The following is a 22,915-nucleotide window of genomic DNA, read 5'->3' on the forward strand; positions in this document are numbered from 1 at the left end:
TGAAATGCTGTTATATCACTGTTAAAACTAATCAGGACATTGAGACTGTCTTTGTTCAAGTTATTTTTAAGTTATAATGCTTTGCATTAAGTAGTGTAATTTTTATAAATTAAACAATTATTAAATTGATAAATCATATCATTGTGTAATAAATAAAATTACAACATGATTGCCAATTTTTATCTTTAAATTTATATTTATCTTCGTACCTATAATCCTCGTAAATATATCTTTATCTAATATGTAAATGAGGAAAACAAGCAGTTTTGTTTTTATATTATTTCTACATTTTTTGTTAATAAAAAGTAAAAACTTTGTATGCATCCATTCATTTCCAATGTCCAATGAGCTACCAAATTATGTTTGAGTCACGATACACATAATCAAATGTTATACTTCAATAAAGAATCGACGACAAAAACAAATGATAAAAAACAGATTTTTTATATATATATATAGGTTGTCTGTTTCTTTTTTATCTATTTACTTGGTTCTAAATAAAGTGTATTATCATTATTACAAAAACACACTATACAATATCACATATTGTTATACATCTATCTATCTTTTTATCTTTTCTTTAATTTATATCCTATATTTCAGGACGAAGAGAACGAATCGTCCGAAAAGAAATCGGCCAAGGACGCTCTGCTGCTGTGGTGTCAACGCAAGACGAGCGGCTACCACGGCGTGCATATACACAACTTTACGGACTCTTGGCGCTCCGGTCTCGGGTTCAATGCGCTTATACATGCGCACAGGTGAGCATACATACACACACATAACATACACATGCACGTATATGGGTAGACACGCACACAGACGCGCAAACATAGACAGGTACGCAAACACACACGCACTAAAGTGAGTACACACGCTCATTAACGAGCATGAACACGCATATTCAGACACACACACGCGTATAAAGAAAGACACGCACGTATAAAGACAGACACGCACGCATTCACAAGCACACGTACACACGCACAAACATACAGTTCAGCACACACGCAAATGAACCTTTTAACGGATTTAAAAGGCGATTAATTCATGTACACTATTTTATAGTCCGTCGGTCTACCTACATGTACACTTGTGTAACTATAAAGAAAACTTTTCGTTGCTTAAAAACACATATTTCTCGTATTCCAGGCCAGACCTATTCCGCTGGACGGAGGTACCGACCAGCGACCATGTTGAGACGCTCAACCACGCGTTCGATGTTGCGCACACGCATTTGGGCATACCTAAGCTGCTTGACGCTGAGGGTATGTAATCCATACTAATATTTTAAATGTGAAACATTTGTATGTTTTTTATTTTAATTGTTACTGTTTCACGGAAAAAATAATGTCTTGATGAAATGTAACATTATATAGATGGAAAATTTTTGGCGAAAGATGCGGGGTCGCTACCATCATCATGAACGCTTTTTTTTGTATTCTTTAAAAAATTAATTGACACCTTGTTCAAAGTCTATTGTATAGCTAATAAGAGAACTCTGCCTTATACATGCGTAGGCAGAGATATATTCGGACAATTTCGGATGTATTAGTCCCAATGTTATAAGAGGTGATGAGATAGGTTATAACTAAGCCACAATTTACAACAGTCGTCTCTATATCGCTCACGATATCATCTAATCGTGTTTTAGTGTGATGTTTTTTAAGATGGAGTCTTGGGTTACCAAAACAACCTTTTGGATCACGAATCAATAAAATGTTTTTCCCTTTGCAGATGTGGACACAACCCGACCTGACGAGAAGTCGGTTATGACGTACGTAGCCAGCTACTATCACACGTTCGCAAGGATGAAGAACGAACAGAAAAGCGGCCGGAGGATCGCTAATGTGAGTGCTTTTATTAATTTTTGAAGTGAAAACTTCTTTAGCGGCGTTGAGCACTTTTTCTGTAATGGGTATAAAATCTTAAACTCGCGTCAGGTCACGTGACCTGATCGAAAAAGCGTAAGACGGATGGATATCAAACATGCTCAACGTTAATAATCAAGTTTTCACTTCTGCCGGCACTCCCGGAGTGCCGTCTTTATTTTTTATTGTATTAAATGGGTTAAATTGTCCCATGTGAAGCGGAAGGAAGGTAGATATCCTCCATCGAAAAAGGGAGTAGGTACTCGACTGGCCGGCCGTTAAGGTCCCTGATGAATGATGTCGAAAAGTTGTATATATTCTCTGTAGCGAAAACATTTCGCTTGCGCGATTCAGAGCGAGGTGTGTGACATCTCTCATTAAATTTACCTGATGCGTGTGGGTGTAGTAAAATCTATAGGTTTGAGAAAGTTTTTCAGTTCTTTGTGTAATTATGTCCATTTATTATACATATTGTCCATTAAAAGTCCAGTGTTGTAGATTATTATAGTTAAGATTAATTATGTATCGTTTTTTTTCCTTTTGAGGTTCGGAACTCTATTTATAGACTTTTCTGAAAATTTCCATAATTTTCTTCAAAATGTGTAACTTTATTGAAATATTTTCGCAGATTATCGGCCAATTGATGGATTGCGACGCGCGCAAAGCCGAGTACAGCCGTCTAGTGTGCGCACTGCTCGAGTGGATACGTCTGAAGATAACGGAGCTCAACTGCCGCGAATTCCCCAACTCGCTGGACGGCATCCAGCGGCTGCTGCTGGCCTTCAAGCAGTACAGGACCGTGGAGAAGCCGCCCAAGTGAGTGTAGTGTTGTATAGCACAGTGTGTAGTGTACGAGTGGACACGTCTGAAGATAACGGAGCTCAACTGCCGCGAATTCCCCAAGTATAGGATTTATTAATTTATTACACTTTATTGTACACTAGCAGCGCTCCGCGTTTCATCCGCGTGGCCCCGCTTCTGTTGGTCTTAGCGTGATGATATATAGCCTATAGCCTTCCTCGATAAATGGGCTATCCAACTAAATAATTTTTCAAATCGGACTAGTAGTTCTTGAGATTAGCGCGTTCAAACAAACTAACTCTTCTGCTTTATAATATTAGCAGTGGCGTGCATTCCATAAAGACATAAAGACACTGCCTACCCTACCATTTACCAAACTCTGATCAATATTTAAAATGCATTAATGAAATTCACAGCGTCATTAAATTTTATTAATTGCGCAATGTAGTTATGAAATAAAAATATATTTCAAATATATTTTAGATCCATCTATCGGTATTTTGGTAGCATTATTATCTAATTTCTATAACACCGGCTCGGCTCAAGTCACTATTCATGCGCTGCACTAGCGCCGCCACAGGACCCAGTACGTCACGGGACGGCAAAGACACAAACTATCCGTGTCTAAGTTTTTATATGTGTGCTCTGCGTGTCTACGCATATTTTATATGTGTGCGTGCCTATAAACACGGCACACTGATGTAATTAAACCACGCACACAAACACACAAGGTAGGCAGTGTCTTTTTACGAAGATATACGAATTAGGTACGAACCGAATTCGGAACTACATCGAAAGTCGAAACTGAAGTTGAATATGCGACCAATTTAAGAAGTGTGATAATGTATACAATTTTGTAGCGGTAAAGACCATCTGCAAATAGTTAGTATCATTATTCGTTTGTTATGTTTTGGAAATAACAAACGTTTACTTTGAGGTTAAATTTGTTTTTTGAGAAAATTAATAATGTTTACTACGACAATTTGCAAGTGAAGTGTTTTGAGAGTAACTAAATAGATTATGTATATCATCAGTGTATTTTGTAAGATAATAAGGCATATCTAATTTATCGAAAAATTCTTATTGCACGCCTCATAAGCGAAGCGTTGAGGTGGGTACTACTGTCACTTCGCGCAAAACATCTGATTTTTCAAACTTAAAATGTCTTTATGTATCATACATTGCACTTGTAAGATAATACATACACACACATATTAAGAAAAAACACTATTTTTAACGTTCATGATATTTTTGATGTCATTTTTGTTATTTAAACTAGTTAAAAAACAGTTTAAAAAAGTTCTGTCTTGGACGTCCGTGTGTCTGTATGTGCGGATCCTTTTTCTTGTTAACACGATAGCGACCGAAATACTTTACTAATCGAGTCTTTTTTTTTCTCTTACGCTTGAGTATGCTCAGGAATAGAACCCTTTCATTTTTCAGGGTCTGATTCGATGTGGTTTAATTGTTATTAAATAAACAAAAATAATAATTAATAAATATTTATTAAAAAAAAATTATGAGGCGTGCACTTTTGGATTTCCCAAATTATTTTTGTTTTATAAATAAACTTTTATCAAACAGAGAGTGATAGGAAAAAGGCCGATCTATAAATGGATCTATACCGGAATTTGTAATACACAAAGGTAAAGTTAATCATTAATTACATAATATAGAATACTAGTTAGGATATCATACCTACTTTGACAATTATTTTATAGATAATATGACCTATGTTCGTGATATGTTTTCCATTATTTTGCGGAAATACTATGTATCTCCAATCAAATATCAGTACTGCAATATGAAATATTAGTTTTTATGACTTATTATCATTGCAATATTTCTGCCTACCCTGTCCAAAAACTCTGTGCACGCCCCTGAATATTAGTATAGATTTACAATGAATCAAACAGAAATGAACAAATATACATGGGAAGCATACAATAGGCGGTCTTATTGCTTAGAAGCAGTCTCTTCTAGGATTGTGAAAAAGTCGCTGAAGTGATGTCTGCTTGGATGTACTTTACACTCAATATAAGTTAGTGTATAGTGCAAAGTTAGTGTGCACATATTAAGTGTGTAGTTCATAGTGCGAAATAATATATGGAATGGTTTATTAGTTATTATTTATTGAGTGGTTTAATTTTAATTGACAATTATACTATTTCTAATGCTAATACATCATTTATTTTGCAAATGTTTATAAATATTGCAATCCTTTGCTTGTTCTTCATTTCAAAATAAACCATCTTTCTTATCAATCTTTTTCTCTATTGCTAACTCTAACTATCTCTTTTCCAGATACAAAGAGCGCTCCGAGATAGAGGCGCTATACTTTGGCATAAACACCATGCTAAAGAGCCTAGTCGGTGAAGCGTGGGCGCCGCTGGATGGACAACTGCCGCAGGATCTAGAGCGGGCCTGGCAGCAGTTGGAACAGGTATTGTGGGGTTTAAAACCGGTTTTAAAGCGCGTTGTATTTGTGATTATATTTATTTATAACTAGCGGTGCGCCCCGGCTTCGCCCGTGGTACATGTTTACGTTTTCTCTACATAAGAACCATCCTCGTACTTCAAGGAATATAATAAAAAAAGAATTATCGAAATCGGTTCAGCCGTTCTCGAGTTATGCGCTTACCAACACATTTTGCGATTCATTTTTATATATAAGAAGATTAATAGTCTGAGACAACTTACTTGTTTGAATGTTTTGTTACTACAAACTGGAATGTAAAAAAAATAGATGATAGAAAATTTTAATTAAACTTTATTTTTCGGTCTATCGTTCGCTATAGTTTCTTTACTTTGACAATTTTGTTTGTTAAATATTGTTATAAAAATTTAGATACAGCATTCGCCAAAGTTTCACACAAGACATTTTAGTAATAGGTTCCAATTGAGATTTGTGTATCAATGATATACATATATTTTTTTAATTTCATTGTGTTAGTCTAATTCTTATGCAAAATTAAATTAAAGACGGAGTATTAAGTTCAATTAGATATATGTATATTATTGCACGCCTCATAAGCGAAGCGTTGAGGTGGGTACTACTGTCACTTCGCGCAAAACATCTGATTTTTCAAACTTAAAATGTCTTTATGTATCATACATTGCACTTGTAAGATAATACATACACACACATATTAAGAAAAAACACTATTTTTAACGTTCATGATATTTTTGATGTCATTTTTGTTATTTAAACTAGTTAAAAAACAGTTTAAAAAAGTTCTGTCTTGGACGTCCGTGTGTCTGTATGTGCGGATCCTTTTTCTTGTTAACACGATAGCGACCGAAATACTTTACTAATCCAGTCTTTTTTTTTCTCTTACGCTTGAGTATGCTCAGGAATAGAAAGAACCCTTTCATTTTTCAGGATCTGATTCGATGTGGTTTAATTGTTATTAAATAAACAAAAATAATAATTAATAAATATTTATTAAAAAAAAATTATGAGGCGTGCACTTTTGGATTTTCCAAATTATTTTTTAATATGTTTGTATTTCACAGGCTGAACACGCGCGCGAGCTTGCGCTAAGAACAGAATTACTTCGCCAACAGAGATTGGAACAGCTCAACTACAAATTCAATACGAAGGTAAGAATTTATAACAGTTTTTTTTATTGCCGTAATAAGTTAGTAAATAAGTTTTTAAGGAAAACCTTTTGACAGAAGTTTTTTTTTTAATTTATGCAAACAGACCACTTTATTCAAAATAACTGATCAATAAAATCGAATTGATTGATGACAATTAATTTTAAATTTAAGTAAATAAGAATCACCAAATCTATTATATCAGTTTTATAAGTAAGAAATAGCAATGGACGCAACACAGAACCCTGTAGCACCCCCTATATAATTTGTTCCCTTCTTCCAGTCCGTCCTCCGTAAAGGATACCTCAAGGAGATGATTCAAGTGCTATCCGACCCGCGATACGGTTCGAATCTATCTCAAGTTGACGCTACCGTGAAGAAACATGAAGCTATATCTGCTGATATATTGGCTAGGTAAGGAAAAAAAATATTTTTTGATACCAATGTAAAATAATGTACTTAATTAAGTGTAAAATAAGAATCTTTATGGAGACAAGTTATTGAATTGAGTATAGTATGATCGTATCACAACATAAAATCGGAAAGAGAAAAATAATTTTTGCTCACCTATTTTTGAAACAAATATGATATATTTTTGTGATTTTTAAGAATAAATCGAAGGAATTGCTTATTATGGGAGTTTCTAATACTGTTAATTATGGAAGTGAAACTTCTACGTTGGATGTAAATTTTCAAACTTGCTAAAGAATTTTCACTTCTGACACGCGTGTTTAGCACACACGCTCTTATTTTAGTTAGTTAGCTATTTTTTTTATGTCAGAGCAAGCAAAGGGGCAGATGGACCACCTGATGTACCACCACCCATAAACACTTGTAACACTTGAAGTGTATTGTATTGTTTAGTTGTATTTAAGCAAAATTTATGTTTTTGAAGCGAAAACTTCTTTAGCGGCGTTGAGCACTTTTTCTGTAATGGGTATAAAATCTTAAACTCGCGTCAGGACATGTGACCTGATCGAAAAAGTGTAAGACGGATACCATTCCAAAATATCAAACATGCTCAACGTTAATAATCAAGTTTTCACTTCTGCCGGCACTCCCGGAGTGCAACCCTTTTTTTTATTATTTGGATTTTAACACCAAAACCTACATTCCAGAACGGAACGTTTTGAAGACCTCTCAGCTATGGCCGCAGAATTAGTAAAAGAGAACTACCACGGCGCGGAAGCTGTGTCCCGTACAGAACAAGCTGTGCTCGCGCGGTGGAAGGAGCTGCTCGAGCTGTTGGAGCGCCACCGCGGATCGTTGGCCAAGCTGGCCCATCTGATGGCGTTGCTGCGTGAGGCGGACGCTGTTGGCCACACGTTGATCGAGATGAAGGTGGGTGGGGTGTTTAAAGCACAGAGCAAGCTGTGCTCGCGCGCTGGAAGGAGCTGCTCGAGCTGTTGGAGCGACATCGCGGGTCGTTGGCCAAGCTGGCCCATCTGATGGCGCTGCTGCGTGAGGCGGACGCTGTTGGCCACACGTTGATTGAGATGAAGGTGGGTATGGTGTTTAAAGCAAGGAAATCGTGCTTCTTTATTAATCAGGGGACAATCATTACTTATTTTTAATTAAAATTGGACCACATGGGAGACCACCAACTTTATCAGAAAAATAATCAAAACTGGTTAAAATGTTTTGATAGAACAAACAAAAAAAATAATCGCATATTACAAACATTTTGAATTGAAACTTCTTAAAGCGCGATGAGTGTAAAATTTCAAGATATAGCAATACCGTCACGTCGACGATTTTCGTATCTTGGAATCTTGCCAAAGAAGTTTGACTTCTGACACACACGCTTAAACGTTTTTTTATCTCATTCGCAGGCTCAATTCGACTCCGAAGAAGTTGGCCGGCACTTAGTCGACGTCGAGCGGCTATTACAAGCGCATGCATTACAAGAACTACAACTTGGTGCGCTAGATGAAAGTATCCAACGTCTCGTACGTCACGGCGCCGCACTCGAGGGGCTGCCGCACTCGCTGCAGCTGCACCACCAGCTGGACGCGCTCACCAAGAGCTACCAGAGGTGGGAGTAGCATCATTATTAGTATAGTCATTGTCATTTTCAGCCTCTTGTCAATATCAACAACATTATTATCGTCATTTTTACCCTTATCATTATGTGCGACAGTGTCATCACCACCATCACTGTCATTATTATCATCACCTACTATATTACACCGATTTAATTATGTTTTGGGGAAGATAGAGTGAAAATGAAATATTTACAAAATAGTGTCTGACGGAAGAAGGGGCCCGAAGGCTATTTTTAAAAGAGTGACGTCAGCAATTCCGACGTCACCATCATCAGAGCAGACGCTCATACTCGAAGTAGAACGCCCGAAGGTATTTTTACTGCCTTTTTAATCTACGTGGAAATTATAGAGAGAGCTCCGAACGCTCCGACCACAGATTAAGTATTAGTTACTACGTAACAGATGCGACAGTGATGTTTTCCATAGTTTCAGTTGGCCAGTTGTGGCGCTGCTGTAGCCTAATCAATTTTGACAGTAAAAAGTAGTGTTGCCTACCAGTTCGATATCTTTAACTGACTATCGATACTTTAGTGAGGTGCCCATTGTATCGATAAAAATACTACGTACTAGCACAGACTAAGTACTAGATATTAAGTAAGCTCCAAGCGTTATTATTGCGAATAGGTATTAAAAATAAAACAGATTTCGTTTTCAATGTTTATTTATTTAATGCTCTTTTTCTTAATTTATTTGTTTTATATTTCATTAAAGCAATTTTATGGATTCCTGCCATTTTTTGCACATATCTCTCCTCTATAGCTCCCTTTAAAATTTTATTTATAATATTGCTCCAGTTATGGACATGAAGTCTAATAATATATGTTAAAAACATTTTTTTTAAACACATATTGTGTGTTTTCTAACACCCTAACCAGGAAAACTCCAAATCTTGAATTTTTTCTCTTATATTTGCCCCAATTTTGTTTTGGATACAGTTATCGTTTAAATAATTATGTATTATACAACTTGCTTCCCTGTAAAACACTAGAAGTTTGGAACTTGGATAAACTAAATTACTATTTTTTAAAATAGTAATTTAGTTACAATACTTCATTATTTCCATAGGCAGCAGCCTGTTTAAGATTTTGTGTGGTTGTTTTACCCAAACTATCAGCAGTTATTTTGGTTATTTGCTTCATAAATTTTCTTTTCTTTGGGCAATTTTTTTTCATAAAATCTGAAAACAAAATTTATGTTACAATTTATTTTGATGATTCATTGTGGTGGTGTGGTTAATAATAATAATTTTATCATTGAAAGAGATGTGAAAAGCACTTGTAATGTACATTATATTACTAATAATAAATTACCTTTACGCTTTTGTATGATACTCTTATTTTCATGAGTAGTTTTTTCTTCTACTGTGGGTTCAGTTATATTTCCTGAAAATAAAAGTTATTTTAGTATTTGTAGTGAGCCCATCCATACAAAGACAATTCCACAGTTCCTATTCAAATGTTGTAAGCCCCAGATTTAAACAATGGCAGTTTAACTGTGAGATTGATAAGTCACATACAATAAACATATCTAAGTAACCACAAACTTAAAGATAGTGCAAGTGCACACTATACATATTGTGTGATCCTACATGTGTTATATAATTTATGAACACCACATTTTTTAGCATCTGTCAACCTTAAAAAAAAACCTTTTTCTAAATACCATGTCTCTTGCAATCTGCACTAATAAAATCAAAGTTAACCAGTAAATAAAACCAAATACTAACCTGCATCTTCACAAAGAGTATGAAATTCTATTTCTTTGCTTAAGGAACATGAAGTTTGGTCTGCCATATCTGTAAATCGGTAACAAAACAATTACTTTTGAATAAAAAGTACCTACAAACATTACATACATATGAAACTTTGAATCTAATAACAGCTAATGGAATTCTCTTAAAAACAGCTTTATAGTAAAATCTGAGAACATGAATAAAAAACTTACTAAAATTTACAAACATGGATTTATCAACCTATAAACTATCATAAATCACATACCTGTAGGTCTTTTCATAACAACTGGAATAGCTGGAATGCATGATGGATGTTCATGATAATCATCACCTAAAACCAAAGAACTTATATAAATCTATACTATATATTATACTAATATTATAAAGCTAAAGAGTTTGTTTGTTTGTTTGAACACGCTAATCTCAGGAACTACTGGTCCAATTTGAAAAATTCTTTCGGTGTTAGATAGCCCATTCATCGAGGAAGATATAGGCTATATATCACCACGCTAAGACCAAAAGGAGCGGAGCCACGCTGGTGAAACCGTGGAGCACAGCTCGTAACTTATAAAATCCTGTCCTGATTACTATATTATAATTTATGTTAAATATAATACCATATTATAGGATAGCTTAAATAAAAATTTGAGTGCATAATACATACCTGCCCTTCCAATGACCAACATATTATCTGGAACATTTTCATTCTCATCTGATTCCACTTTGTGATAATTGTGATCACTCAGAGCATTTTGTACTGTAACAAGTAAATACATATGTAACATTTAAAAATATAATTCAAACACAAATAGAAGGTATGTAAAGTATGTCAAAGTATTTGTTTGGAGCCATGAAACCTGTCTTACCAAGCTATTTACATATTTTTTAATCATGTTATTTATAGCTCCAGGTAGAACTCACCAGTTTCACTGGAAGACAGGGGCACGCCGTGCGCTATTTCGTCATCCGTAAATAGGCATGGGTATGAATGCCTAAGCCTCTTGCCTTCTTCATCGAACTGATATCTATCGAAGTGTTTCTCACAAACGCGTTTGTGTCGAAGTTGATCTTTCGACAATCCGATGAGGGAGGAATTAGTGGGCACCAGAAAGGACATCCACAGGTTCCTCAAATAATCATTCTGCGAAAACAAAAAAGCCGATTCGTCGAATTGGTTGCGGTGCAACCACCGACACAGCACTTTAATAGTCCCATGGCAAATTTAGCACTTCTTTACAGTAGAACACTATAAAGACTAGTAGAAGGTATCGTATCAAAAAACTAAGGAGTAATTGGATATTTTGGATCTCAACTCAAGCAAAAAGCGAGGAAATACACAAAACACCAGTACACTCAACTCAGTTATTCGACTGATAATAAACCTGTCCACTTATTAGTTTTATTTCGCGCGTTATTAATAAAACGTAATACAGCATATAAGCAGCTGCGCGTTTAAGTCTATTATATTCATATATTGTGAAAATCGAGAAAAAATAATTAAATTATAGACACAATGGTCGTTTGATTCAAATAAATGTCAATTGTCATAACATGGCTTCTCAAAATGGCGCCGTAGCCGGAAACAAGTAGAAAAAAAAAAAAGTACAGGAAGTAATGCAGCGCCACAACTAGCCATTTTGAAACTAGGCTGTCAGGGCCCTGGCTCCGACGGCCGGCGTGTGAATGTGCTCTGTGCCGTTGGGCGCTCGTATTTAAAGCGAACCATGACTCACAAGAATTAGTTTGAGTGTTGCCACTCGAATTTTTACAATGAATTTTCATCAGTTTTAACAAACATTAATTATTTCGTTAATTTAATTGTTTCATTAGTGGTTGATTAATGAATCAACCACTTATTTAAAAAGATCAAAGTAAACTTTAGCTAGTTATAATTATTTAGTAGTTTGAGGGTAGTCGTTTATCGTCGTTGTGCCGACACGTCTTTTAAAATGAAAAATAAAAATTAGTACAAGCACTATGTAAAGTCATAACTGTCAATATTATTCTGAACGTTTTAGCCAATGATATATTTCTTTACAGTTTGGTCGCGGCGGCAAAGGACCGTAAAGCGAGATTGGAAGACGCAAGGAATCTCTACCAGTTCCTTGAAGATCACGAAGAAGAAGAAGGTAATTAAAGAACTATTTATATTAATTAACTAGCGGTCCGCCCCGGCTTCGCCCGTGGTACATATTTACGTTTTCTCTACATAAAAACCATCCTCGTACTTCAAGGAATATAATAAAAAAAGAATTATCGAAATCGGTTCAGCCGTTCTCGAGTTATGCGCTTACCAACACATTTTGCGATTCATTTTTATATTTTAAGAGAGTATCTTACTCTCTAAAAATGAATTTAATTATTGTTCGATGATGTGAACGGTTTTATAATCGTAAAAAGGCGATCCTTTTTCTTTCTTTAAAACATAATTCATTCTGATTGCTTATTTTTTATATTTCTTTCGACATAGATTCTATAGACAGACTAATTTTGCACGTCTAATAAACGGAGCGTTGAGTTAGTGCTCCACACTCGCCTAACAAAAAACAAGTGACTTTTTTTTTTTAAATTAACTAACCGTTATGAGGCCTACACTTTTCAAACTTTTGTGATCTCTGCTGGACAGTTTTTGAATTTATTCCATTACTTTCTTCTCTCGACAATCCTTTTGCCTGTTTTTTGCAGTTTTATTAACCTGTCCCTCTTTTCTTTCAGGTTGGGTAACAGAAAAGCAGCGTATTTGCCGTACAGAAGTAGCCGCTAAAGACGTTCGAGGTGTGCTCGCATTACGACAGAAACATACAGCTCTATTGCATGAGTTACGAGCTAGAGACTCTGTGGCGCAGCGGCATAGAGCTAAGGGACAGAGGTGAGCATAGACAATAGAGGAGTGGAGTTTTGGCAGTAGGAAACATAGATGGTAGATGTACAGTGCCACAAACTTAACTGACCCGGTGACAAAAACTGGAACTACTAATACTACGAACTAAAATCGACATCAGCGACACCGTCACCGGGTCAGTTATGTTTGTGGCACTATAGGGAGCTAAATGTATTAGACGTTGTACTGTCTTCGCGTGAACTGTCAAACCCGTGAAGCTGTAGTAGCTGTTAAGCTAACGCATTTTTCTGGTGCAATTGTTTTTTAACAATCTATAAAGTTCCCTCTTGGTAGGAATCAAAATGAAAAATTAAGCAGTTTTTAAAATAAATGAAGAAGGTACCTTTACAACTTAATTGAGCTGATTACCTTCTGCCCTGGTTGCCTGGAAGAGATCACTACTAAGTGATAAGGCCGCCAAATATACTAAACTGCTCTTTGCTTTTATTTTTGTATGTTCTAGTATGTAAGTCTGTTTAGTTGGATTAAAGAGTAAAGTAAATAAAATAAATAAGGTAGTTTTTGATTGTTTTGGTAGACTTGATAGTTGTATTTTGTGTAGGAAGAATTGCAGAAAAGTAACTATAACTCTTCTTCTTGCTGCTTTTTTCTTAATGTTCCTAAATTGACAGTAATTTCAAAACGAAAAAATATCCTGTCTTAATATTTTACCAAAATACTTTTTTACTCTTATATCCTTACAAAAAAACTACTTTTTCTCAATAAAAAGTTATTAAATACCATTTCCACAGTCTAATCGACGCTAAGCACCCAAAGAGTGCTGAAATCGAGCGTCGTCTGACTGCTCTCAGCGAACAGTGGGAGATACTCCGTCAATTGGCCAACGACAGGGACAAAAAACTGGCCGATGCTGCTGAAGCTCATCAGGTGGGTTTTTACAGCTTTGTGTTTGAAGAGAACATTTTTATTTTTACTTCTGAAGCTCAATAAGTTAGTACTTATATTGTAAAAGAAAATGTAGGTTTTCGGGTCGAATTGATCGATTCGAGCAATAGTGTTGCAATTTTTCGCGCGTTGAGAGTAATATATATTATTTTGGTCGCGTCATGGCAATACCGTCACGTCATGGAGAAAGATGACGATTTTAGTTTCTTAAATCTTGCAAAAGAAGTTTCACTTCTGACACGTGTGCTCAGCACAAATGCTCTTTTTTGTAATTGTTTTTCCCCTACCAGTTCTACGGCGACGCGAACGAAGCGGAGTCGTTCATGAAGGAGAAGCGTGCGCTCGTCGCGAGCGAAGACTGCGGAGTGGACGCGCCCGGCGCAGCCGCTCTGCTCGCTCGGCAGCGTATCGTGCACGACGAGCTGCGTGCTTACCGCGAGGAGCTGCGTGCGTTGCGGGCCGCTGCGCAGCGGCTGCGTAGCGCCGGCATACACACCCTGCAGGTGAGCGCAATAAGTACTGAAAAAAAAATATGCTCAGTTTTTGTACCTTTATTTTAAAGGTTCTAAATGAATTTCAATTTAATAAGTAACGGAGAACCGTAACTCAATGAATCGACCTGAGTAAAATCAGAATATTCCACCATTTTTCACCCGTGCACGGGGAGCGCAGCGCCTACCGCGAATAGCTGCTCAGCTAAAGTTATTTGAAGGAACGGAATGTGAGCTGCAGCGCTGCAAACATTTTTAAAAGACAGAAGATGTTAAGAAAAAAAGCAGTTAAGTACGATGGATTCCTGTCCAAGTATTGTGTAACGAGAAGACAGCGAAGCAGCGCAAAAAATCGAAAAATAACTGACCAATTTATATTCCAGTACCTACAAAAACTATGTACAAATTTTATGTTTTAAACTTTTTGCAGTAAACATTTCAGTACAAATTTCTTACACTTTCGTAGTGCAAATTTAAAATTTCAACTCTAACTTTGCAGCTGCCGCTAGAAGTAGAGTCGAGTGGGACAGTGGAGAGTGAAGAAGAGTGGGGCAGCGAGACGCGGCTGGTGCCGACGGAAGTGTGGGAGGAGGAGCCGGTGGAGAGGCTGGAGCATAGGACCGTCACGGAGGAGAGGAGTGTGCCGCAGGTGCGTGCTCTCTTATCTCTTCCGCTAGAAGTAGAGTCAGTTGCACTAGAAGAAGCACGCGAACCTTAAATCAATGAATCGACCTGAGTAAAATCAGAATATTGCACCATTTTCACTACTATTAACCATTCATAATACTATTAACCATTCATTACTATTAACCATTCATAATACCATTTTTCACCAGGTTAAAGCGCTATACGCGTTCAGCGGTCAAGGCATATCGATGGCGAAAGGCGAAGTTATGTTCCTCATGAACAAGACAAACCCGGACTGGTGGTCCGTGCGCAAAGCGGACCGCACCGATGGCTTCGTGCCGGCGAACTATGTGCGAGAGATCGAGCCGAGACTTGTGCCTGTAAGTATTGATACACACACACACACTCACACACACATGCATGCGGACAAGTACGCTCACACATGTGCGCGCACAAAAACTATAAATGCGTACGCACATGCATATACGCAAAGGCAGACGAACAGACACAAATTTTTACAAATTGTTTCTCGTTCCTTAAAATTTATGTGTCGTCTCACATAAATTTCAAAAAACAGACGTGATTTTACTACTCAATTTAATAAAAACAAACAAAAACAACAGTTTAATATTGTCAAAATATTGCCTACTGTTTATCAGTCATGTCAACAATTTTCGCACGCACACGATAATTTTCACTTTTTATTCAGTTTATTCAATTTATGTATAAAAATTATTAAGAATTAAATTTTAAGCCTCATAATACAAACACCTACAGGTGCAAGTGCGTCGTCCAGAGAAAGTGCGTACAGTCCAACGCGTCAAGAAGACGGTGTTAGTGAAGCAAGTGGTGCCGGTTCGTAGAGCTAGTGCACCAACACGGCGCAGGGGAACTGTTCACCATGCACCACCAGCCCCGCCTGTCGCTGAGCGGATGGAGCATATTGATAAGCAGTATGGTGAGTCATCATCATCATCATCATCGCCCATATAATATGTTATGAGGGTACAGGCCATAATCTACCACGCTGGCCAAGTGCGGATGTCACATATCGCAGAACGTACTGTCGTGGTGAATTTTAGTGGAAAAGGTGGGGGGAAACCTAATACAAATTCCATCGGAGATAGAATAAGAATTGTTACGAATTTGTGTAAACGTTTTTTTAAAGATGGAACCTTTAAAGAACATTTACTCAAATGTTGCGATAAAAACGTATTAAAATTTTGTTAATAGCATTCGATTTAATGGGGATGTTATTTTTTGCCACTGTCAAATGGATGCACCTTCAAAATTTCTTCCATCTCTTCTCTCAATATCTCTTCCAAATCCATCAAAATTTCAGTATCACAAATATCAAGAAAAGTTAGGAATAGATTCATTCCTATTTTATTTCACATGCTGTTATTTTTCTATTAATTTCTTTCAACCTGTATGAAACCAAAGTACTCACAAACTAACACTCTAATTTACAAAGTTCTACTTTAGATAAAAAAATCTTGGAAAGTCTTAAATCTCTATTACCTTTCACTCGTGTCTGTGACAAATATTTACGCTTATGAAATTTCTAGCACCTTTCACTTTACTTTACAGACGAGCTACTCAAGCTATCCGAATCCCGTCGCGCACAGCTCGAAGACGCGATCAAGCTATACAGCTTCTTCGCGGAATGTGATGACTTTGACAAGTGGATGAAGGATAAGGAGAGGATGCTGCGTACAGATGAGAAGGATGACAGCGTGGATACCGCTAAGAGGAAGTATGAGGTGGGTAACATGGGTTAAAATAGGTTTTAGGGAAGTTTTTGTGTGGTAGGAAAGTAATTAGATGATTTTGTTTTGTAGTTCATATTTATATTAATTATGCCAAGTAGTAGCATTACAATTTTTTTTCATATACAAATAGTTATTGAAATTTTCTTTAAACTCTCATAGGATACGTAAAACTAACTTTAAAACCATCGTCTTCAGAAACCATGCTGTGATAAAAATAGAACTAATAATAAGGATCACTAAAACGAAACATTTCCTTTAGTGTATCCGTAACATTTATTTGACTTTTGATATCTTGAAAAGAACGAATTCAAAGAAGAATTACATCACTTATCATCCCTAAAGCAAACTGTAATATTAAGGTAGGCTTCCATTATAATAGTAAGGTAGTAAGTTCTTACTTTCCCATATGACACTTGCCATAAAAGGTATTCAACTCAAGCATTAAATGCCACATCCAAACATTAACTCATAATAAAATGCGACATTCAATAGAAATTCGTCACCGACCTCTCTGCGGCATCGAAGCGTCTAGAACGCATAGATGCGGCGGCAGAAGAATTGGTAGCAGCCAAGCACGGACAAGCGGCTAAAGCGACAGCAAGAAGACAGCAGTTGAGACAACAGTGGGATAGACTGCTGCGGCTCAAACAGCAGAAGGAAAAGAGTTTGGAGGGCGCGTCTAGGTGAGTGCTTAGAGCTATATAAATACTATAGTAGAGCCAATTTAATAGGCAACATTTGACGTCTATCAATTTTATCTTCATAGGGTGGTAACCTGCTTAAAAACATCGATTAAAGTGAATTAATCGATACGGACTTGAAACATTTGTCAATCGAACTTGAAACACATGTCAATAATTTATGATAATTTTTATTCCCAAGTAATCAATGCATTCGATTCTAGATGTCAGATTTCGATTTTTAGAGTAACGTCTCTGGTATTTAAAAAGAAAAAAGGTTTATTGACACAAAATTGTAGCGACGTCAGTTCTTTAAATCAGAAATTGTTTATTATGTTTAGAATGGTTTATCGGTAAAATCAAATCCTAAAATTACTTGTATCGGTCATTATTATTATAAATATGTAATTGTAATTGAAAAAAGTTAAACAAATGTGCAGTTCTAACAAAACGAACTATCATGTTATTCTATGTCGTGGTTACTAGGTTACGTTGTTGAATTTTGTTGAACTGTCAAATGTTGCCTATTAAAATGGCTCTACTATAGGTAACAAGGGTTAAGAAGAAATAGACGCGGCGGTAGAAGAGTTGGTTGTAATGCAGGGACAAGTGGCGAAGGCAGCAGTAGTATATTGCAAAAAATACGATATTAAAATCTGGTTATGTTTCAAATGAGAATTTTAGCAAGGCCTTTGATTTATTGCACCATGCAATTTATTATAAGATAGATAACTGAAATATCTATTCACGGGACAATTACATAGATGTTGAGCGTCGTTCATTCAAAATCTCACATATCTTAATTTAATAACTCAGGCCCCGGAACCACAGACACAATAGAAAATCTATTGTGTCGTGGACCGATCGGGCCGTTCGGGGCCCAATGGGTTATAATTAGCGGGTACACTTCTAGTAAAAAATCCATTCCAACCGGTGGGTGTTCCACAGGGATCTTATTTGGGGCCTTTGTTTTTCATTGTTTGTAAATAATTCAAGTAACAGCCAGTTTTAGAGCCAGTTACACTGTTTACAAAGTTCCTGTTAATCTAATTACCACTTTTTGACGTATATATGTATTTTCATAAATTAGTTTTCACTTAACTTTTTGCTTAAATTGTCTTAATCTGTGATACCAGTGCTAATTTTAAACTTTTTTTTCTTTAAGCGTTGAGCTATTCAATCGCACCTGCGACGAAGCGCTCGACTGGATGTGCGAGAAAGAGCAGCAGCTTGAAGTGAGCAGCGCTCCAGCGGCTGACTTGCGCACCGTTCAAGCGCTGCAGCGGCGGCACGCGCAGCTCGAGCGCGAGCTGGAGCCGCTGCGGGAGAAGGTGCACACGGTGACGCTGCTGGCCGACTCGTGAGTGTGTAGCCACGCGGTGGGGGGAGGGGGGGCACACACACACACACACACACACGCGCGCAGCTCGAGCGCGAGCTGGAGCCGCTGCGGGAGAAGGTGCACACGGTGACGCTGCTGGCCGACTCGTGAGTGTGTAGCCACGCGGTGGGGGGAGGGGGGGCACACACACACACACACACACACGCGCGCAGCTCGAGCGCGATCTGGAGCCGCTGCGGGAGAAGGTGCACACGGTGACGCTGCTGGCCGACTCGTGAGTGTGTAGCCACGTGGTGGGGGGAGGGGGGGGCACACACACACTCACACACACACACGCGCAGCTCGAGCGCGAGCTGGAGCCGCTGCGGGAGAAGGTGCACACGGTGACGCTGCTGGCCGACTCGTGAGTGTGTAGCACGTGGTGGGGGGAGGGGGGGCACACACACACACACACACACACACGCGCAGCTCGAGCGCGAGCTAGAGCCAAACATTTGAGATTGCTTTAAAAATTATGCTGTAAAATTTGTCTGTTCCATCTTTTACCTTGACCTCAGAAAAACACAATCAAAACAGTCGTTACAACCTTTAAAAAACACATAAATACGCTTCCTCAACCATATTCCACAGAGTCAAGTCCCAGTACCCGAGCGAGCGCACAAACGTCGAAGGGAGACAAAAAGAGATAGAGAGCATGTGGGTCAGATGCCAAGCGCAAGCAGCAGAGAGGAGGAGTAGACTTGAGAGCGCGGTGGGACATCAGATATTCGGCAATAGCTCTGCGCAGCTGCAGGACTGGGTGCAGGTTAGTGTCATTTAAAAAAGAAAAAACAAAGCAAATCCGCATTTGACAGTTCGCTTGAAGACAGGATAATGTCTGACGAGTCAGCTAGAAATTAATATTTTAGCTTACATATTTATTTAATTGTTTGTGTAGGTAAACTGAAATATACATTGTTTCCATAAGTGAATAATTTTTCTCACTCTAGTTCCTTAGTTCGACACTAGACAGCATTGTAACAAATTTCCTCTAATATAAATCAATTGGATTTCAATGTATCTACAAATGTGTTTATTTTTGTGTGAACTGACTGATACATTGCTTCCATAACTTTATGGTTAGGGAGCCAGGTGCAAATTTGGTTCATTATTTCCTCTCAAGAGATAATTCGTCAGACGCATGAGAGTATAGTATTATAAAGCCTCGTGAACGTCAGCTGGCGCTCGGTTGGGGGGGTGAGCGGTTGTAGCCTCCCACGCACATAGGAAAAAAAATACATTCATTCATTCATTTCCTCTCAGCTAAAAATTTGTCAAATTGTAGCTAACCCAATATCTCAACGAAAAAAAATAGTCAGCTGGTTACAACATGGTGTATTATACGTCAGCTGGTGTCTCGAACATGAAAGTTAAATTTAAAGAAAAAATTATTTTCCGTTATTTCCTCTCAAACAAAAATTTACCTGATGATAGCTTATATGTAACTGTGGATAAATATATATGTCAGCTGGCTGTATCTTGGTGGAAAAACCGTCAGCTGATACGGGAGGCTACAACCGCTCTTCCCCCCAACCGAGCTCCAGCTGACGTTCACGAGGCTTCATAATACTATACTTTGATGCATTTTACTAATTACCGCTTGAGAGGAACTTGGTCATAAAATCTGCTGCTGGCTCCCGGACCATTATCTCACTATAGTTCCTAAGTTCGTCACTAGATGGCGATTTACTATTTAATTTATGTATCCTTCCTCCAGTTCTAATAAGTAAATTTTTGTATTTATAACAGAAAGTACGAGAACAAGTGTCCTCAGACGTGACAGCGAAAGACGTGGCCACAGCGGAGGCGTTGTTGAAAGACCACCAAGAGTTGCACGACGATATTAAAGCGCATGATGATGAGTGAGTTATTTTTTGTTATTCAGAGTTCGGCACAGGGTTTAGGATCACAGGTTACATAAAGCACTATTCGGGATGACGTAAGAGAAAAAAAATTGGCAAAAAGTAAATATTTGTAACAACAGGTTTGTAAAAACTGTCACATGGTGTACATTTTCTGGAATTAAAAAAAAAAGTTCTATAACTTCAAAAATACATGACTTTATTTATTATTTCTGATAAACGGTGTGGCATTACCTGTCAGAAAATTTCGGCTTGACGACGACCTTTCGGACACCCTGTATATAAGTATCATACAACATACTTTAGGATCCCATTTAAGAAACACATTGACATGTTTTGAAAATGCTTTCTTTCACCCACTCATTCACTCAACCACCCACTCACTTAACCTACCGACTCACTCAACCCACCCACTCCCTCTACCCACCCACTCACGCTACCCATCCACTCACTCTACCCACCGACTCACACTACACACCCACTATCTCTACCCACTCACTCCCTCCCTCTACACACTCACTCACACTAACCACTAACTCCTCTACCCACTCACTCCTCTACCCACTTACCCCTCTACCCACTCAATCCTCTACCCACTCACTCCTCTACCCACCCACTCACACTCACACACTACCCACTAACCTAACCCAACCACTCTACCCACCCGTTCACGCTAGCCACCCGCTCACGCTACCCACTCACTCCCTCTACCCACCCACCCCCTCTACCCACTCACTCCTCTACCCACCCACTCCCTCTATCCACTCACTCCCTCTACCCACTCACTCCCTCTACCCACTCACTCCCTCTACCCACTCACAATACCCACCCACTACCCACCCGTTCACGCTAGCCACCCGCTCACACCACTCACTCCCTCTACCCACCCACTCCCTCTACCCACGCACTCCCTCTACCCACCCACTCCCTCTACCCACTCACACACACTACCCACCCACTCCCTCTACCCACTCACTCCTCTACCCATTCACAGTACCCACCCACTCTACCCACCCGTTCACGCTAGCCACCCGCTCACACTACTCACTCCCTCTACCCACGCACACACTACCCACTCACTCACAATACCCACCCACTCTACCCACCCGTTAACGCTAGCCACCCGCTCACACTACCCACCCACTCCTTCTACCCACTCCCTCCTCTACCCACTCACTCCTCTACCCACGCACACACTACCCACTCACTCACAATACCCACCCGTTCACGCTAGCCACCCGCTCACACTACCTACCCACTCCTACCCACGCACACACTACCCACTCACTCACAATACCCACCCACTACCCACCCGTTCACGCTAGCCACCCGCTCACACTACATACTCCCTCTACCCACTCACTCCTCTACCCACGCACACACTACCCACTCACTCACTCACAATACCCACCCACTCTACCAACCCGTTCACGCTAGCCACCCGCTCACACTACCCACCTACTCCTACTACCCACCCACTCCTTCTACCCACCTACTCCTACTACCCACCCACTCCTTCTACCCACTCCCTCTACCCACCCACTCCTTCTACCTACCCCCTCTACCCACCCGCTCACACTACCCACTCACTCCTCTACCCACCCTCTCCTCTCCCTCTACCCACTCACTCCTCTACCCACTCACTCCTCTACCCACTCACTCCTCTACCCACTCAATCCTCTACCCACTCACTCCTCTATCCAATCTACCCACTCACTCACTCTACCCAGCCACTCACTTACCCACTCACTCATTCACCTGCGAATGCCCGACCGCCGACAGCGAGAAGTCCAGCAACGCGTCAACAGCAGCCGCATTGCCCAACGTACAAGCAACGTAAAGTACACTTTGGCCGCTCGTGTTGGCCTAATGCGTCACTGTATGACAACAAAATTTGGGAACTCTTATGACGGTGCATTTACATCAAACGAAAATAGAGCTAGATTTAGAGCAAGAGCATTCTTTCATGATCTTTTGTGTAAACGAAGACTCGTATTCAGTGTTGTTCAGTATTAGAACATTGCAACAAGCTTGTTAATCCTGCTAGTTATCATATTATCACAACGTGCTTTTAAATATCTTAATCCCGTCTCGTGACCGACATTTTCTTTTATTTCATAAAAATAACTACGTTAAAAAAAACTTGAAAAACGGAAAAGTAAAAAATAAAAAAGATTTGATCTTATTAATTACTACATATTATTAGATGTGCTATTTACTAAATAGGTTTGATGTCGGTGCACGGGCAACCTATTTATGTAGTAAC

At 38.7% G+C, this 22,915-nt stretch overlaps 2 protein-coding genes across 3 annotated transcripts in view; one reads left to right on the plus strand and one right to left on the minus strand.

Moving 5' to 3' along the window:
- kst (spectrin beta chain, non-erythrocytic 5 kst) overlaps positions 1-22,915 on the plus strand; it is a 111,995-nt gene that overhangs the window by 31,107 nt on the left and 57,973 nt on the right. Inside the window, exons 6-26 of the mRNA XM_090118318.1 lie at positions 604-761; positions 1,153-1,268; positions 1,738-1,850; positions 2,500-2,687; positions 4,977-5,115; positions 6,189-6,275; positions 6,556-6,686; positions 7,391-7,613; positions 8,105-8,307; positions 12,090-12,178; positions 12,765-12,918; positions 13,683-13,818; positions 14,127-14,339; positions 14,827-14,976; positions 15,164-15,334; positions 15,732-15,912; positions 16,545-16,717; positions 17,219-17,409; positions 18,572-18,766; positions 19,379-19,553; positions 20,537-20,649. Coding sequence (XP_089974444.1) covers positions 604-761; positions 1,153-1,268; positions 1,738-1,850; positions 2,500-2,687; positions 4,977-5,115; positions 6,189-6,275; positions 6,556-6,686; positions 7,391-7,613; positions 8,105-8,307; positions 12,090-12,178; positions 12,765-12,918; positions 13,683-13,818; positions 14,127-14,339; positions 14,827-14,976; positions 15,164-15,334; positions 15,732-15,912; positions 16,545-16,717; positions 17,219-17,409; positions 18,572-18,766; positions 19,379-19,553; positions 20,537-20,649 — 3,299 coding nt within the window. The remainder of the gene's footprint in view (positions 1-603; positions 762-1,152; positions 1,269-1,737; positions 1,851-2,499; positions 2,688-4,976; positions 5,116-6,188; positions 6,276-6,555; positions 6,687-7,390; positions 7,614-8,104; positions 8,308-12,089; positions 12,179-12,764; positions 12,919-13,682; positions 13,819-14,126; positions 14,340-14,826; positions 14,977-15,163; positions 15,335-15,731; positions 15,913-16,544; positions 16,718-17,218; positions 17,410-18,571; positions 18,767-19,378; positions 19,554-20,536; positions 20,650-22,915) is intronic.
- Positions 9,187-11,189, minus strand: LOC149896100 (uncharacterized). Of its 2 annotated transcripts, XM_090118295.1 has the most exons (6): positions 10,971-11,189; positions 10,714-10,806; positions 10,315-10,380; positions 10,044-10,112; positions 9,628-9,699; positions 9,187-9,494 (listed from the first exon to the last, which is right to left on the minus strand). In XM_090118295.1, the coding sequence occupies exons 1-6, from the start codon at positions 11,164-11,166 to the stop codon at positions 9,358-9,360; spliced, it is 633 nt and encodes a 210-aa protein (XP_089974421.1). In that variant the 5' UTR covers positions 11,167-11,189; the 3' UTR covers positions 9,187-9,357. The 2 variants fall into 2 exon arrangements, with proteins under 2 accessions (XP_089974421.1, XP_089974422.1); XM_090118296.1 differs by lacking the exon at positions 10,044-10,112.

The sequence above is a fragment of the Colias eurytheme genome, chromosome 29, assembly GCF_061535395.1.
Source record: "Colias eurytheme isolate Ceu_HAF_F1 chromosome 29, ilColEury1 Martin Lab GWU primary, whole genome shotgun sequence".
NCBI lineage: Eukaryota > Metazoa > Arthropoda > Insecta > Lepidoptera > Pieridae > Colias > Colias eurytheme.